General features: G+C 41.0%; 1 protein-coding gene across 1 annotated transcript in view; it reads left to right on the top strand.

Moving 5' to 3' along the window:
- clcn1b (chloride channel, voltage-sensitive 1b) overlaps positions 1-13313 on the top strand; it is a 36997-nt gene extending 23684 nt beyond the window's left edge. Inside the window, exons 7-23 of the mRNA XM_042489314.1 lie at positions 2243-2321; positions 3757-3882; positions 4610-4694; positions 5656-5757; positions 6254-6338; positions 7144-7299; positions 7421-7490; positions 7581-7691; positions 8448-8661; positions 8758-8891; positions 9771-9952; positions 10036-10117; positions 10212-10294; positions 10603-10647; positions 10774-10878; positions 12081-12167; positions 12422-13313. Of these exons, the coding sequence (XP_042345248.1) occupies positions 2243-2321; positions 3757-3882; positions 4610-4694; positions 5656-5757; positions 6254-6338; positions 7144-7299; positions 7421-7490; positions 7581-7691; positions 8448-8661; positions 8758-8891; positions 9771-9952; positions 10036-10117; positions 10212-10294; positions 10603-10647; positions 10774-10878; positions 12081-12167; positions 12422-12886 (2211 nt within the window). The 3' untranslated portion in view covers positions 12887-13313. The remainder of the gene's footprint in view (positions 1-2242; positions 2322-3756; positions 3883-4609; positions 4695-5655; positions 5758-6253; positions 6339-7143; positions 7300-7420; positions 7491-7580; positions 7692-8447; positions 8662-8757; positions 8892-9770; positions 9953-10035; positions 10118-10211; positions 10295-10602; positions 10648-10773; positions 10879-12080; positions 12168-12421) is intronic.
- The last annotated feature ends 5091 nt before the right edge of the window (positions 13314-18404 follow it).

The following is an 18404-nucleotide window of genomic DNA, read 5'->3' as shown; positions in this document are numbered from 1 at the left end:
GCCCTCATCAGCTTCTTTTGGTTGTCCCTCAGCTGTTGTCTTTGTGCAACATTTTTGGCTAAGACACAGGCAATGTGAGGCAATGCAACATTGCACTTTTGTCATTGCTAGTTTTTCGATGTAGCTTTGGTGTGTCTGGTCATTTAGAGGAACTGCAGTGTTTAGCACTTCTGCATTGACTTCAAATCATAGTGTTCAATTCTGTCTCTCAGTTCTAGCATTAATGAAGTGCTTTTGAAGAGATTTAAAATGACTCGATGACCTTGAAAATATTACACATTTCTGTTCCTTCAGCTTTTTTAAAATGAATTTTACCATCATAGTTTGACTTGACAAATTCTTAAATTTCAGATGAGTTTGCGTAACATGTTTGATGAAGAGAAAGTGGGAACCCTGTGTCTGTTGTCCTCTCCCATCTGTCTCCCTCCCGCCCAGCTCACGCCCTCCCCTCCCCATCTCTCTTGTGTCTTTGTTTTGGCTCGTCCCCTTGCACATCGTCTGTGTTTGTGTCTCACTGTATTAATAGTGTGATGGTAATGTCTGGCATGTGTATTAACAGTGACCCCCCATATCCCTGTCTCCCTCTTCCCCTGCTCCCTCTGTCTCCACCTCCCCTCGGCTTTCTCATTCATCCCTGCCCGTCTGTGACCCTTAACCCCAGAATGGCACCCATAACCAGGACCTGTTGGTGTGTGCGTGTGCCGTGGGAGTGGCCACCTGTTTCGCTGCCCCCATAGGAGGCAAGTCCCGCCCTGCTCTCCCCGCCCCCCGACTTGCTCAGGCACAGGTCTGCTGTCAGCTTTGTCCTCCCGAAATAAATTCAGCAACACAAACGCGGAGGTTAAATCTGACCTCAGACCAGCGCTCTGCATTATTATGATGAACCAAACTAAATGAATATTCACTCGTGCAAATTAAGCTGTCAGTCATATCGTATCTGAGCCGGAGATTGTACCGTTCTGTCAGCTTTAAAGGAATAGTTCAGCATTTTGGGAAATATACTCATGATACAAGATTGATTCCACTTTTTTGTCTGTATGCTGAATATAGACGCTCCAGCTGCCACAGACAGCAGGAAATTACCTTAAAGGAATACTACTTGTGTTTGGTTGAATTTGTGAAGAAAACGTTATCTTGCATGCTTCCATGTCAACAAAGAATCCCTAAATGAAATATATATATATAAATTAAATCAAACTCTCACACAAAGTCCATAGACAAAAACGATAATTTTACTTTGCTGAACATAGGAGCTGCTGGTCAAAGCAGCAACATGAGTTTCCGTTTTCTGATGATACCTGCTGCATGCGGCTCATCCAACCCCTTTAGTCACAAACCTCTATATCCAGTTCACACAGTGCCTGGATTTATCACCTCCTGCTCTCCATCTAAATTTTGCGTGTCGTAATAGGCACGTGGTTGCAAACAAGCTGTTGACTCTTGGTTATAGCTTCAAGCTTTTCATCTAACTCTGAGCATTAAAACATGTATTTCCTAAAATGTCAGACTGTTCCCTTGAAACTGACCTCAGACCGGTGTCCGGCGTCAGCAGTTGTGAATTCAAAGTGAATGAATACTTTTTGCAGCTTACCTTGCCAGTGATCCTTGAATTATACGGTTCTTCTTGCTATCAGGCTTTTACTGTATCCCAACGCTTTTCTGATAAATGACAGATTAAAAATATTATTCTTATTATAATGCAACTCAAATCCTAAAAAAAACTGTCTAACTCAAATTGTGATTTTGTTAAGCGTGATGGAAGCTGATAATTCAAGGTCATAAATGAGTGGAAACATTTCGACGTTTTATTTTCAGTCTGCAATCAGCTGCAGGGATTTGTCTCTAAGGACGATGTGACCACTGGGTTTGTTTCCTGATTGCATCCTCTAACTCTGATTACTCTCACCGGCATGTGTTTCCTCTGCTTTGTATTCTCTTGATGTGTTTTTTTCTCCTTCGTCACTTCTTTTTAACCACACTCCAGTGAGCATTATTTATTCACTTTATTCCGTTTTGCTTCCCTTCTGTCACTTCTCCCCCCGTGGTTCCCTGTCCTGTCCTCTCCACCTTGATCTTTTATTCCCTCTTTATCCAACTCACTCTCCTGTCTTCCTGTCTACGCTCTCGTTCCTCTTCTCCTTCATTTTCCCCCTTCATCATCTCACGCCTTTCATCCCCCATTGTCACTCTCAACTCTTTATTTCCCTCTTGTTTTTTCCCCCTCTGTTTTCTGTGTCAGTAGAACCCTTATGGTTACACAGATATTCTGACTGTTGGCTGTGCCGTGGGGGTGGGATGCTGTTTCGGCACTCCTCTAGGAGGTACTGTACAACTTGCACACGGCCTCATACAAACAAAACTACTGCACCAAACATCCTCCTGTGTTGGATCAATACTGTACCAGCTGAGATGTGTCAAGAGCTCAGTGTGTTGAAAAATAAGCAGTATCAAAAGTCGGCAGTTTCCTCGTCTTGTTTACTTGTTATTTTTGAATATATTTCCTAATTTAATGAAATATTTTATTGTTATTGTTATTATTATAATTATTATAATCACGGCCATTATTTTATTTAATGTGGGCAAATTGGCTTGATTTCTTTAAAAAAAAAACACAGGAAGAAAGCAATGAGCAACAAAAGAAGAAATAACCCCAAAATTAGTAAGAGACTAATTCTTTTTTTAAAAAATGTTTTTTGTTTTTTTAGTGTCTAAGTAATGTTTTGTTATTTAAACTTTAAAAAAGAAACAACCTGGAAAAAGTGCTTAAAACTGATAATTCTGTAACATAATTTGAATACAATATTATGATTATTAGAAAAATAGTTTTAAAAGAAGAGTTTTAATAGAACATTACTTTCCAAGTTGCTCATTGCTTTTGTTGCCTTTTTTTTTTTTAATTGCACTAACTTTCTCAGGGTTCAAAGGTTTGAAAACTTGTGAAAGGCGTCTGGATTTTAGTCCTAATGCACATTTACAAAAACAATGTCTGGAAGAAGATCTGGTCTGAGCTTCGGATTTCTTGTAAGTAGACTATGAAACAGTGTTGCTTAACAATGTCAGATGCAACCTCTGCCTCCTAAAACATTGGCCAAGTAAAGGCACAAAAGTTGCACCTGGTGCCTAACCTCACTTTTTCGTGGCAGTTAAAGACGCAGCATGTGTCCCGGCCCTTATAAAGTCCCGACACCTACATGCTGTGCCAGTTACCATCCTGAACACTGTGAAATAAGTAGAAAATAAGAAAATCTAGGGAAATCTTGCATAGTAGTCCTTTAATTAGCAAGTTTTCAATCATCACAGAAAATAAAAAAATATGGTAATTACATCATGTTAGTCCTAAAATACCATTTTTTCTTCCAGCCTTGTCATTGGTTCAGCTATTTTCATGTGGTTCACAATAATGTTACTGACATTTATTTTATTACTTCACATGCTGATTACACCCCTGTGTTTGTGTGTGTGTGTGTGTGTGTGTGTGTTTGAAGTGTACACGTACAGTTTGAGTGTGTGTTGTGTTTGGTTGTGTTATAGTGAGTGTTTTCACTCCCTGTGGTTCTCCTGTTGTGTATAATTACACCCTCAGCCTGAAGTGTTTTTGGACTCACTCTGCGTATTTAACTAATTTCTGTCTCCCCCTTCCTTGTTTATCTCACCCTCCTCTTCTCCTCCTCCTCTCTCTTTTCTCACACTGTCCATCCTCTATAATCCCTCCTCTCCCTCTGTCCTCACCCTCTCTCCCCCTCTCACCACCACCAGGGGTGTTGTTCAGTATTGAGGTCACGTCTACCTACTTTGCGGTGAGGAATTACTGGCGGGGATATTTTGCCGCCACATTCAGCGCCTTCATATTCAGGGTGCTCTCTGTTTGGAACAAGGATGCTGGTGAGGAGCACAGCAGACACACACACACACACACACACACACACACACACACACACACACACTTGTAAAAGACTGCTGAGCTGGTGTTTTAAGAAAAATAGCTGAATGTGACAGCTAAGTAATATTTGCTTCTTTAGATAAACCAGACATGTTTCAAGTCATCACCTATAGAATATTTACAATCCACCAGCACCATAGGATGAAATGCTCACAGATGCTCTTGCATCTAAATCCCTACAATTTCTTTCTGCCTTTAGTTTATTTGTTATGTCAACTTGCAGTTTGAGAATTATGTTTTCAGGAAGTTTTATATAGCAGACACAAGTCTCCCAGATTAGATAGATAATCCTTTATTAGTCCCACAGTGGGGAAATTTGCAGATTTTTTAATGTCTTATCTTTAATTTTTGATCAAGTTAAGAGCAAAATGTATTAATTTTTTAGACAATTATTAAGTTTTTGTGTGCTACATGATACAAAATATGTTTCTTATTTTTAATGTTTTAACTGCTGTTTCATAATTGTGTTATTTTCATGTTTTGACATTGTGAATATTGATTAATATTACTTAGGTAAAAGTTTGCATTTACTTTTCCTACACACTATTGATTCATGATATTTTACTCAAAATTGTGCAGTTGAATCAAACTCAAGATATTGAGCACCGAAATGAGAGATTGTTTGATGTTCATGATTTTCTGTTACATTTTGTTTTCTTTTTCTCACAGTCACAATCACAGCTCTTTTCAAAACTAACTTTCGGATGGATTTTCCCTTTGACCTGCAAGAGCTGCCCGCATTCGCAATAATAGGGTAACTGTGTGTGTGTGTGTGTGTGTGTGTGTATGTACAATGATACTATATTTCTCTTTTTGTATATACTTTTGGCCTGTCATACCCTCATGAAACCCAATAAGAAAGAAGCTTGAGTATGTGGATTTTTTTAAAAATTGTTCATAATTTCAGTAATTGGGTTATAAGGAACATATCACCTTTTTTGTTTCTCATTAAATATCCCTTGTAGTGGTAATCAAGTCAGTAAGGTGCATTGCAGCACAGCAGATTTACACCAAAGAACTTCACCACTTTTTGCAACCAACAAATCCTCCAGAAAGTGGCAAGAACTTAAGTTTCTTCTAGACACGTACTTGCAGATGAATTTCCTCTGTTGCCCTCAGGGTGTTGTTACATTTCACACGCTTGTGAGATTAACTGCCATTCAAAATTTTCATTCTTTTTTATTAACTTTTATTAACTTTATTACCTTAACTTTTATTCCCTCTGCAATTTAAATTCTCTATAAATGTTTTTTAATTGGTTTTATTGTTTGTTTGTTTTTTATTATTATCAAATTTAACTTTATTCTATTTATAGATTAATTTATTCCACAGAACTCCTTGGCGTAGTTTTATTTTTCATTTATTACTAATTTATTTATGTGTCTACGTGTTACTGTATGTGTACACAGCAAGCTGTTATAACAAATTGCCCATAGCGGGATTAATAAAATGTGTCATAAAATATGTTTTTGCAATTATCCCCTTTTTGAAAAGACAGAAGTTGAGTTGGCTGCACTCCCATGTGTGTTACATCACTAGAAAAGGATGTGCCGTACACAGTACATCAGGACTCAAATAGACTGCATGCATGGTATTTAAAATAAAGGCCTTAGTGTCGTGACCCCCACAGAGGACAAATGGTCTCAGGAGGATACAGTATCTGATAGTAGCTGTGCAAAAGGAGCAGTAAGAACAAGTTGTTTCTCATGTTTTAGGATCTCTTGTGGCTTCCTGGGGGCGTTCTTCGTCTACCTGAACAGACAGGTTGTTCTTTTCATGAGGAGACCGACAGCGCTCACACGCTTTCTAACCAAACAGTGAGATCCCAAAACGCACACCTACACCCACACACACACAAACAGGAGCGTGCACTCCCTGCTGCTGTGGATTAATGTGGCACTTGGCTCTTAAACCACAGCGATGCTGGTAGCAAATACTGTTCCCATGAACTCGAACCATTTGCGCATTCAAATCCAATTCCTCTTAATGTATCTCAGCTCCACTCTCTGAACTCATCAGTCTCACAACACTGGCCAGGACAGAAGCAAAGCCTTAACAACCTTTCAGCCTGTTATTCACTCAATGTGGAGATTCACTTATCCCGTGGGACTCAACAGTCAGGGAACATTAGTCTCCACCATTAGGGAGAGGCGAGCAGCGGCGCCAGGAGGGCCGTACAATCAGCAGTTGCACACACTCGTCGTACAAAGACAGTTATTTCTGTTGCAAGCATCACTTATTTTGCCATGCTGTTGGTGTCTAAGAATACATTCCTGTTAATGGTTGTGTTTGTTTTTGTGTGTGTGCATCCAGTCGACTGATATATCCAGGCGCAGTGACGCTGATCATCGCCACCCTCACGTTTCCACCGGGGTTTGGACAGTTTATGGCAGGAGAGGTTAGACTGAATCAATCTCACACTGTCTGACTTCTTTTTGATGTATGTTCATTAATGTTTATGATATTTTTTAAAAAGTAGGTCAGTGGGGTCTAGATTGTGGGGTTTTTCAGGTTATGCTTTATGTGGAAGCCAAGAAAGAGAAATTTTTCATTTTATACGCAACTTGAAGGGCAGCTCCACTGACTTTACACATTAACGTCTGTTTACAGACACGTGCACAAAGTTGTGTAAAACCTTTTCTGGCTCCAGAGGAAGCTAATGTGATGTCACTGTCAGAGTTATTATAGTTTTGTACTTTGTATTATTATTTTTTTAAAATTCAATGTTTGTACATAAATAGAAAAAAAAGTTATGTAGTATGCTATGGACCTTTTTTTTCTGTGTTCGTAATAAAGTCATTATTATTATCATTAGTAGCAGCAGTAGTAGTGGTAGTATTTAGTTTTTAATTTTGCTTTTAATACATTTTTGTTTGAGTTAGTTTCCAGAGTGGGTTTATGTTAGTTTGTATTTGTTTCAGTATTGGTTTTAGTGTTTTTTATAGGTGATTTGTCAGGTGCAATATTAAATACATTCAGAATAGGTATAATAATACAAAAACAACACTTTGTGATGGCAATTGGCTAACAGTCATGTAGTGTCAATAAACATGCACCAATGCCCTCTCATGCTTGTTGTGTTGATAGGTTTGACCAAAGAAATGCTATTTTCTATTTTACCTTTTTTTCTAAGAACATCAGGGAAAGGCACTGAATTTGTTAATCTAAAAATAAGGCCTGTGTGTTTCTGCCCCTTCTGGCAGCTGATGCCCAGAGAGTGTATCAACTCCTTGTTTGATAATTTCACCTGGACCAAAATCTCAGGATCTCCTGCTCCGCCCGGCCTGGGTCGCTCGGCTGCATGGCTCCATCCACATGTCAGTGTCTTCGTCATCCTCCTCCTCTTCTGCATCATGAAGGTATCTCACATGCCTGCTGTGTACAGTAGCTGTGTTGCCTTGTAATATACTGTATGTCACAGCGTGAAAAACCCTCTGGGACTGGTCAGGATCCTACCTTGATCCTGTTTTTGTGTTGCAGTTCTGGATGTCAGCAGTTTCCACCACCATGCCCATCCCCTCGGGTGCCTTTATGCCAGTGTTCATATTAGGTAAGAGGATTTTGTAATGCGAGCGCAGTATCTCCTGCTGAGCTTCAGTTCAATTTGTCTTTACCAGCATGTCTTATCTCTCTCCTCAAGGAGCTGCTTTCGGCCGCCTTGTAGGAGAGATCATGGCCACTCTTTTCCCAAATGGAATCCTGTTTGATGGGATAGTCTACCGCATCCTGCCGGGAGGTTACGCCGTCATTGGTTAGTCTGCTAACCTCAGTGCTGTGCTCAGGGATCAGCAGGCCTTCGGACTTACTGAAGACTTAGATTTGAGAAAATTTTATGAAATAATGCCTTGAATGAATAACTCTGAAATCACCTGACTTTTTAAAACATTTTAATATGGCATCCCACATGGATGTCCTCCAGTTCAAATATGTTGATGCAGCAGCAGTTTAGAAACAGTTTCACCATTTTCACTTGACTTGGTGGCATTTCTTGTAAAAATGTGGCCTCTGTTCTTTGTAATTTTGAATGCAATTTGTAATCTTACCCCCATACATTTAAATTTCTGCAAATTAAACCCTTAAAGGAACAGTGTGTAGGATTTAGTGGCAACTAGTGGTGAGGATTGCCGATTGCAACCAGCTGACACTTTGCCTATGTGCAAAGCATTTAAGAGAACTACGGTGGCTGATATGAAAATGCAAAAATTTAAATGACCCCATCTGGAGCCAGTGTTTGGTTTGTCCATTTTGGGCGACTGTAGAAACACGGCAGTGCAACATGGTAGACTCTGTGGATGAGGACCCTGCTAAACAGCTCATTGTAAGGATATAAAAACACGACAGTTACCTTTTTTTAGGTGATTATAGACTAAAGAAAACATACTTTTTCATCATTTATTTATACATTACAAAAAATAGAGAATCCAAACTGGTACAGAGAACTGACATGGAGGGGAGATATTATAGGAATAAAACCTGACCATGTTTCCCGCCCTCTTCTTTCTACCAGGTGCAGCAGCAATGACCGGAGCCGTCACGCACACAGTTTCCACTGCGGTAATCTGCTTTGAGCTGACCGGTCAAATCTCCCACATCCTGCCTATGATGGTGGCGGTCATCCTAGCAAACATGGTGGCGCAGGGTCTGCAGCCTTCTCTCTACGACTCCATCATCCAGGTGAAGAAGCTGCCCTACCTGCCTGAGTTGGCACTCGGGCACATCAGGTAAATTTTAAGAAGCCTTTTTTGTTTGTTAATGTTTTCCACACAGCTGTCATCATTAGGCAAAGGGTATTTATTGTGGTATTTCTGCATTCACAGCAAGTATAACATCTTTGTGGAGGACATCATGGTGCGTAAAGTGATGTTTCTGTCTTCTCAATCGACCTATCGGGAGCTGAACCATCTGCTGGAGACCACAACTCTGAAAACCATCCCGCTGGTCGACTCTAAAGGTACGGTCACTTACATTGTCTTTTTGGGCCTTAATTCTTCTCTCACTTGCAGTGTTGCCTTTGGCAGCAATTTTAGATTAAGTCTCAGTCTTTAGATGAAAATGCTATGCAAACCATAATTTTTCCTTAGAGAGCTGGATTCTGAGTGGAGTCCTGTGGGGCTCGACAGTCTGGTGGCTGCTCTGCAACTGTTCAGCGACTGGAGCTATCTGCAGACAGCCACTGCTGCAACTAACAAACTTCCACCATCCACAGACAGACACACAGCTGCTTATTTACTGCTGAAATAGCTCACAACTTGGCTAATGTCTGATGCTGCTCTGGTGTGAGTGTTTTGCAGGCTAGTAAAACATCATGGCGCCGACTATTTATTGGAACTTACTCGGTGGCCCTCAGATCTCATACTGCTCATACAGCATCAGAAAATAATTGCAAACGCAGCCACGCGGCCCCCATGTAAAAAGATTTTTCTAATATTTTTCAGAAAATCATTCTATTCTCCTCTTCTCTTATTTTGAATGTCCACTAGCCCACCATCAAGATTTTAGTTATGTCTTGTGTCATCAACAAAAAAAAAAAAATACAATTTGTCCTAGCTTCTATAATCAGCTATCTGTTTTTAGCTTGTCAATATCTCATCTTCGTCACTGAGAAAAAGGTTGTTGATGAACATTTTTAACGTCGTCAATGGTGCTAGTAGGCTTTGGACAGAGCCCAGTCAGCTGTTTCCCCCTGTTTCCAGTCCCTGTGCTAAGCTAAACCCACTCTGGCTGTATCTCCTTATTTATCCCACAGACATATGAGCAGTGCTGATCTTCTCATCTAACTCCAAGAAAGAAAGAGAGTAAGTGTATTTCCTTTGAACATTTCTCCCTGTAGAATCCATGATTCTTCTGGGCTCCATCGAGAGGACGGAGCTTCAAGCCGTCTTTGACTGGTGGCTCTCACCAGAGCGACGAGTCTTTGAACGAGGTCCGAGGTCACCAGGCCAGGGCTCCAAAGTGAGCTGGGAGTCCTTTGCCTTCGTAGACGAGGAGGGTGGAGAGGAGAGCGCAAACAAGGTGGAAAAAAATGAACTTAATTCACAGGAAGTAGTTTAGTTTAAAAAAATGTGACTCAGTTACCAACCATGTTTTATCCGCAGACTGCTCCTGTACAGGAAGAATGCAACGGGCCCATCCCATCCCCCAAACCTCAGGAGCCCTCCACCAACCACACAGGCTCAGGTAACATGGCGTTTCCACTGCACATAAAAACAAGTCGTCCCATCAATGTCGCTTCCTTTCTCCTCTTACATGTGTTGCCATACCTTATCCTCAGACAAGCGCAAGCTGCCGTCTGTCAGGAGGACCCTTCAGAGACTCTTCTCGTCCTCATCTCTGTCAGGCCAGACTGAAACTCAGGTAAGATCAACCTCACATACTCATCGTTTTGACCCCTGAAGCGCAAAGGAGCATTACTGATCTGCTGTCGAGTTGGCAGCGACAGCTCAGACGGGGGGGGCATCAGTCCAACATGGCAGCTCTGGCCAACCCTGCTAATGTGACGGGAGGGGCATGACATGACGCATACATACAGGAGCTGACATGTTGTGCAATGGCCGATGCCATTAAACCACCAGGGGTCATTTTATCATCTGTGCAGTTTTTCAAACTGACTGCCTGCTCATCCATCTGGCCCTCGCTCCTTCTCCCCCACTCCCTTTCCTCAGGAGACCACACCCCCGCCGCTGACGGACACCATGTCCCCTGAGGAGGTACTGTACACTTATTGATTCTGCATCCACACAGCCAACAATGAGACAACCAAACCATCCAGATCAATAAATAGAAACTCTGTATACTCTGAGTCCATCTCTCTGCCTTGTGATTGGCTGATGCAGATCAAAGCCTGGGAAGAGGAAGAGCTGGATAAACCAATCGATATGGAGCAGATACGTATAGACCCCTCCCCGTTTCAGCTGGTGGAGAGGACTTCTCTGCACAAGGTGACCACAGCAACACTTGAGTGACATGTTGTCACATGCAAACATCATGTACAGAAACAGATTATGTAAGACATCATGTACAGTTTTATTCAAGACTCCTCTTATTCAGGTTGGGGTCCTGCATCACCATTCTGGCTTTCATTTCACAATAATGAGCATTTTTCTTTACATTATCCCACGTATTGTACTACTACTTTCAATAATTTGACACAAAAATATTAGTTTAAAAATTATTTTTAGTAATTTAAGAATGACTTTATTGCGTTTTACGTGATGAATGTTGTGAAACCAGTTAGGTTTTGGCAATGTTTAGAAAAAAGACCCCAAGTTTTTCGTTAAAATAAGTATATTTGTTACTTAACAGTAACGTAACATGGTGTAAATCTGTATTGTGAGTGACCTCAATGTGCTTTGACTGTAGGTAAATTCTGCAATGTTACACAAAACCATGTTGATTTTTGGTCGATCTCCTTGATGAAAGTCCGGCTTTGTTTGGCCCATACCACCCCTTTCTTCCACGCTACTTGGACTTTCTCACTCTTTTTGGTCTGCCAGTTGCTCCTAGCGTCACATTTTGTTGCATTTTACATTAGAGTGAGTTAAAATATTGTGCATCTCATTAAGACACTAAAGGGCGCCTTTGGCATTGATATCTCATGCCGAAAAGGCGTTACAAAGCATTGGTATTTGATGACTTGGGGATGAGAGCGGGCTCAGACAGAGATACTTCAGTTTTGCATGTCAGGTTCAGTCTGTACAAACAATCGTATAATATCTTTCAGCATTATCTCAGCTTGACTTTAAAGAGAACACGCTTTTATCAGAGAGCTAAAGTTACAAAGTGAGGTTTGAAAGACAAGGGCAACGAGGAGCTTAATGAAAGATTGTCATCATGGGAAATGTAGGATCCAATGATTTTGTAATTTTACCCTTATCACACAGTTAAAGTCTGCTGCATTTTTAAAATCATGTCTTTCGATGTCCCCATACTTTTGTAATACTAAGCGCAATACTACTGAAATACAAAACTAAAATCTTTGAATCCTGAATCTTGAATTTTATGCAATGACTCATGTTATATTCCCTCTTTCACTTGCGGGACAAATTGTTTAAGAGGAGCTGTGCAGCCATGCAGGCAGAACGCTGTCACACTACAATACATTTAACACTGACTGGATCATGTCCTCTCTCTCGTTACTCAGACACACACACTGTTCTCTCTGCTGGGGCTCAGTCACGCCTATGTCACCAGTATTGGAAAGCTGGTGGGTGTCGTGGCGCTGAAAGAGGTAAAGTCACTTTTTTTTTCTTGACTGCACACTTTTGGTCACCTCTATTCGTTTGATTGTGAAATACGGCGTGACAGGAAGCTGTGATGATCTCATGTTGTGGGCAGTTGTTCTGTCGCAGGATACATCACTCTGATTCATGCTGTTATTCTATTAACCGCCCTCGACTCATCTCCCCGGGTGTTCGCTTTTCTTGCATTGTCACTTCAAGTTCATGTTTCTTCGTGCTTTAACTTCTTTCTCTTCTCTTACAGCTACAGAAAGCTATCGAGGGCTCAACTCGCAGCGGGGTGAGGCTACGTCCCCCTCTGGCCAGCTTCAGAGACGCCAGCAGGAAAGCCAAGAAGCACCAGCCTCCTTCGTCCACTCCGTCCTCCCCCACTCGGGACAGAGACCTGTGGGGGGAGGGGAGCCGGAGGGAGGGGGACCTGGTGAGGAAGGAGTCCAAGGAGGATTCCCGAGGGAAGGCTTCGTCTTCCAGGGGAGCTCCCGGGTGTGACACAGCTCCCTCCTCCCCCAACAGTGTAGGGAGCGCCAGTGGAAGCTCTGCCCCCACAAGAGGAGCTGATGGTGCTTCACAGGAGCCGGCGTCCCCTTCTACCTCCTCCCCTACCTCACCTTTACCTCCTGCCTCCCCTGTGTCACCCTCCAGCCCTGTCCTCACACTGTCCTCTCTGCAGGAGGACAGGGAGAGTGAGGAGTCAGATGAGCCCATATAGACTCAGTTTAAAGAAGACTTTTACTTTGCTTTAATTTCACTCCTTTCTCCCCAGAGACGGAGCTGCTGTCTGGGGGAGTAGTCGGGTTCACCTACAGACAATCAGCACTCAGCGAGCCGGACAAACTACTGCACAAAAGCTCCTGAAACTTGTAGTACATAATTTTTTTTCTACTCTTACGACAGTCTCACTTTTTCACTCAAAATCTCAGGTGCCTTCCTGTGTCTTCTGAACTGCAGATGGACAGACGTGTTCGGTCCTACATATCACGAATGTTCAATGTCCGCCCATTTCTTGGAAATATTGAATGTAGCTGCACATCGTATATCAGTGTCTGTTAATCTCACCAAGTACCTTTGATCAAAAATTAACTGACAGCGATGAATGGTATGATGATGAAATAATATATTGATGAAGACTTAATTATTTTGACCCAGAGGTCAAAGAGATCATGCATTTAAAGTTTACTGATTGAGGTTAATTTTAAATTATATCTTATATTTATCAAACATTTGCTGTATGGTAAACATTCAAATCGTTATTACCAGTCTGTGATTTTTAAAGATAATAAATACTAAAATTGTCTACTAGCATATTGTCATTATCAACAACAATAGAAATGACGATCTGAAGAAAAGCAATAGTCACATTAGCGACTCCAGCACTGGTGATTTGAGCGAAATGCTAAAGTTAGCAAGCTGATGTTTAGCAGGTATTTGCATGATCACAATTATAGTTTACCATATTAGCATGCTAACGTTTTCTAATTAATGTGAAACAAAGTCTAGCCCTAGCGATGTTCTGTGGCATAATTTAGTCCAAAAAGTCAACAATTAGATATACAAATTTTACAATATAATGTTATGATGGTCAACGGCGTAGGTATCATTTTAACAATAGGAGAAATACATGTGAGGGGGGTTTGGGGATCCTCCGTCAGGAAATTTTGAGCATAAAACACTTAATTTCCTGCATTCTGGTGAATTTTATGCTTCAGTCTATGGTGGACGTGTTTTTATTTTTTTTCAACACAAAAGTCCTCTGCAATGTTAATAACGAGTCAAAACAAACACCGGACTTTTCACCAGGAGATCAGTGTTTGTGTCCTGTGTGAAATTCTCAGACTTTTGGTTATTTTAACATACATTGCCACCATTTTTCTTCCTCAATACCTAACTTGCTGAAATTCACGTGAAGTACATTACATAACAATGCCATTCATGGGGTGCTAATTTGTTAACGTTAACGTTTATTGTGGATCCAGTGCTTTAGGGAGTCCTGAGTAAGTTTCCCAAGCTTTATAGCAATTTATTGAAAAATTGTTGCCATATTTCAGCTTGGACCAAAGCGGTGGGCTGACACATCACCAGAGTGGGTGGAAAAATCGCTGTGTCAGTGTTCAGCATTCAGTCTTGAAAAGAGAATATCTCTGATCATTCAATCATATTTGAACATTGAAGGTCAACAGTGTGTTTCAGCTTCCTGATTCCTGTGTGAGTTTGAACAAATGAGCATCTTGTCCCCACAGAGGAGGCCTGAGAATCTGTCATTAATATTCTCCTGGCATAAAATCCCAGAGAACGACTGGAGAGTGTTTGGAAAAGCATGACAGGCTGGATTACAATGCTGCCAGTTCCTTGGTGATTGGTGTTTTGTCTGACAAGCACCAACAAGCTGGCCAGAGACGACAGCTGCCACCAAAAAGTTGTTTAGGCACATCACGTGTTGCCGCTCTCCAAGAAAGAGGTGAAAGTCTAATTTTTTACACCCTGTGAAAGATATCCACACATAAGCACAAGGAATGCCATTGGTTGGTTTGTTTATTTGCTCTTTCTCCACCAGAGGAAAAGAAGAGGAGACAGGTAAAGGAGCTGGAGGGGGTGTAGGAGGTTCCGTCGTGCAGGAAAAAGGAAGAGAAACAGGAAGAAACAGAGTTGTTGACAGAAAGAGGAGAGAGAAAGAAAGAGAGAAAGAGAGAGAGGGAACCACGTGGAAGAACCATCCTGTGACAACCGTCCAACAAGCATGCATAGGTGTGAGTGTACACTGGTATCACAAGTCACACTGCCTCATCTCAGAACAAATAAATCCAATTTTATACAGACTTTTACAGAAGCCATCCAATTTTAACAGCGTTTTTTACAGCGATTACTTTTTTTTTTTTTTTTTTTTGCAACACATTTCCAAATCATATCTATGTTACATGTCTGATTGCCTCAAATCCCCCTTTGGTTGATGTGAAAACTAATTTTTTTTTTTTTTTTTTCAGGCAGTGATTCTTCCAACAAGACAACTTACTGTACACAAACAGACAGACAGAGAGACAGACAGACATACAGACAGACACAAATATACAGAACAGATACAAAGAGATAGAAAGAGAGAGAAGGAGAAAGGCAGAGGACCAGAAGCAGATTTTGAGCGTCATGCCTGCAGACAAGTTACTGTAACTCTGGAGGATGGCAGTAGAATTATACAAAAAGAGGAACTCAATTGCAAACTAGAGATGTTCCGATACCGTTTTTTTTCTCCATCTTGATACCGGTTTTGACTTAGACCTGGGAATCGGACAATACAGAGTACCGATCTGATACCATTGCACTAACAATAATATTAGCCACTGGCCCTGTTTGGATGTGAAGTGATTGCTATTATTGTTGTACTACATGGCTCAGGTTAAAGCCTTTAACAAGAACAAATGCATGAGAGAATGAATGGCATGCGAATTGACAATTTTTTGACATTTTGCTAACAGCTAATGTTACACTATTTACTCGAAAACATAGTCTTTGCTGCTCTGAAATTTGCGACAGCTGCACAGCATACCTTTCTGTGTAGGCTGGTGTTATAAGGCCCTGATACACCAAGCCACTGATTTGTCATTGGTCAAGGTTGGGCCGTTGGTGAGCATCTGTCTCCTAGTTTTTGCAGTGTGTCCCACACCATTGACACTTGTTGGCCATTAACAGGTTTTTTAGCCCGTTGGGCTCGTTGAATTGGCGATAGAGCTGTTGGAGCCAGTGGGTGAATGAAATCACTTAAATTGGCAGTTCAGAAGTGAGCAAAGCAAACACAGCTAAAGCAGGCTCCTGGGGAAACTGCTAAGCCTTGCTTTCAATTTTTCCAAATGGCCACCTGCCATATTGCAGTGAAAAAATCCCCTGCAGCCCAAAAAGCCCTTTCCCCAAAGACCACCACTGTAAAAGAGACATCAGTGAGACTGCTGACAACCTCCAACTGCAAACAAGGTCAATTATGAATCTTTCTATTATGAATTTTTTATCCGTTCCTCGAGCTGAGAAAAACAATTTAGAAGTCTGCGCCGTCATCACAATGTGAGGTCTATGAGACAAGCATAAACTCTCAGGGCCAGCAGGACAACTGTGCATATTCAGCGTGGCGCATATCCCGAAAGTAAACCTGGAAGCTAGTTTTTTTTTTGGTGCAATGTGCCAGGCGAGCAGCTCCATGGGGATGAACAGGTGCCAATTTGGAGTCCAAAATTTAGTTATTACTACACATCCATTGGCTAAATTAAAGAGGGTGTAGAATCAAAACAAACCCTAATATATAAGGTGAATTAAATATATTTTTTGCCATTAATGTTTTTAGCAAAAATGTTTTGTAATCGTGTGCTGGCTAACTAGCATCTTGACTCCATCCTGTTAGTCTTCTGCTTTCACTTTTTGGTTAATGAATACAGACTGCTGCCACCTGCTGGTATGAAGACCTGTTTCCTCTCACGCAGGTGCAGAACATACATGCTTGTTGGTGGTTAGTTGTAGTCTTTGCGGTGTGTTTGCGTAAAACATTTTGGGCAAGACACAGGTGACAGTCGGCCTTCATCGCCACTAGTTTTTTGATATCTGTTTGGTTTGTCTAAGCCTTTAGAGGGGCAAACGAGAATTTATCCAGGCATGAAACTACTCAAGAATTTCTGAATAACGTACTTGGTAAAAGATCGGTGCATAGACTCATGAACTTGCGGATACCTAATCCAACATTTTGGGCAGTATTGGAGGCATTTCCGATACTGGTATCGGAACAACTCTATTGCAAACTGGTCGGTTAACAAAGATGTGATCAGTAAACCTTAACATCCACAGAAATATATTTGGCTTCTTGTTATTAAGTTTATTCATTCATTTAGGTTCTGATAAACAAAAAAAAAAAAAGAAAAAAAGCAATAAAATAACCCAAATTGAAGCAGTGTCTTTTCATCATGCAAGTTTCCTTATAATATCACTTTCAAGCTCAAATTAACCTTGCAGTTGTCAACAAATACAAAGCAATAGTCTTTTCACCACATTATGTCTTTAAAACTGACTCATAAAGAAAAAGATACTGCTCCCAGAAGGGTCGGTACCTACGTGAAATTATAGACTCTGTACAAGCTGTCACATTATTCCTCCCCACCAAGTAATTGTTCAATAAATAAATGAATACGTGCCACCGTGTAAAGACATTCTGTTTGCAGTTTTGAGCCCTCTTATTTTCACGCGTCACTAGACAGGGATTCTTGGAGTGACATAAAATGATTTGTTATAATTGAGAGCTGCCAAACTATCCATCTCTAATCTCTTAACAAGGTGTTTTTCTTGGTGCAAAGTGCTCAAAACCAGACAGAAACAAGACGGCTTTACAACCGTGACGACTATTCTAACTTATACTGGAAGGGATTTCAACAAGTCAGTAGAAAAATAAACATTGTCCCCCAACATTGCATAAAGAAGCAATCGATAAATAAATTCATTCAAGTCAATTATTTTTCGTGTTTATCTTAAAAGTTTCTCACACAATCATCAAAGTGAGAGGAGAAGGTACTCCCCAGCAGAAAGAGCAAAAAAAAAAAAAAAAAAAGTGGTGTTGTGAAGTTCGTCATGCACAGAGAGTCTTCACTGTCTGTTTAACTCCCCTCCACGCTGGAAAAAAACACCCATTCTTCCTCAGGCGAAAGAAAGAAAAAGAAAAAACAAATGCTTCCTCAAACATCATTAGAATCACTATCACACCCCAGGCAGCTGCTTCACAGTAATCACGTTGAGCAGGAAGACACCAATCTCTTCGGCTCTAGTGTTCGCTCCTTTGTTCTATTCCCTGATTGGCTGATTGAGCAGCACACGTGCTGTAATTTCCCCGCCGTGAACTCGGACCTACGACTGTTCGTCTTTGACTCGCCGGATAAAAACAGTCTCTAGTTTGCTCTATTTACAACACGAACATTCCTCTGTTTCATTTGTCCTTGTGTAATGGTTTAAAAAGAAAAAAAAGCTTCAGAGCAATCCCAAAGTAAAGTGGGACTTTGAGGTGTAAAAAAATAAAGAAATCATACTGTACTAGAACAGTTGTGACTGTGAGTGCGAGGCGATTTCTATATACTCAGACTATTTACATCTATACGACAGAGGTGACACTGGTCTGTTGGGAAGCCAGTGTTTTGTCTGCCTATTGCTGGTTACAATTTAGATATTCGAGTGTTTTCTGTGTGTGTGTGTGTGTGTGTGTGTGTGTGTGTGTG

This window comes from Plectropomus leopardus, chromosome 7 (assembly GCF_008729295.1).
Source record: "Plectropomus leopardus isolate mb chromosome 7, YSFRI_Pleo_2.0, whole genome shotgun sequence".
In the NCBI taxonomy this organism is placed as follows: domain Eukaryota; kingdom Metazoa; phylum Chordata; class Actinopteri; order Perciformes; family Serranidae; genus Plectropomus; species Plectropomus leopardus.
Note: the sequence above shows the minus strand (reverse complement) of the source record. Positions and strands in the feature narration are given on the sequence as shown.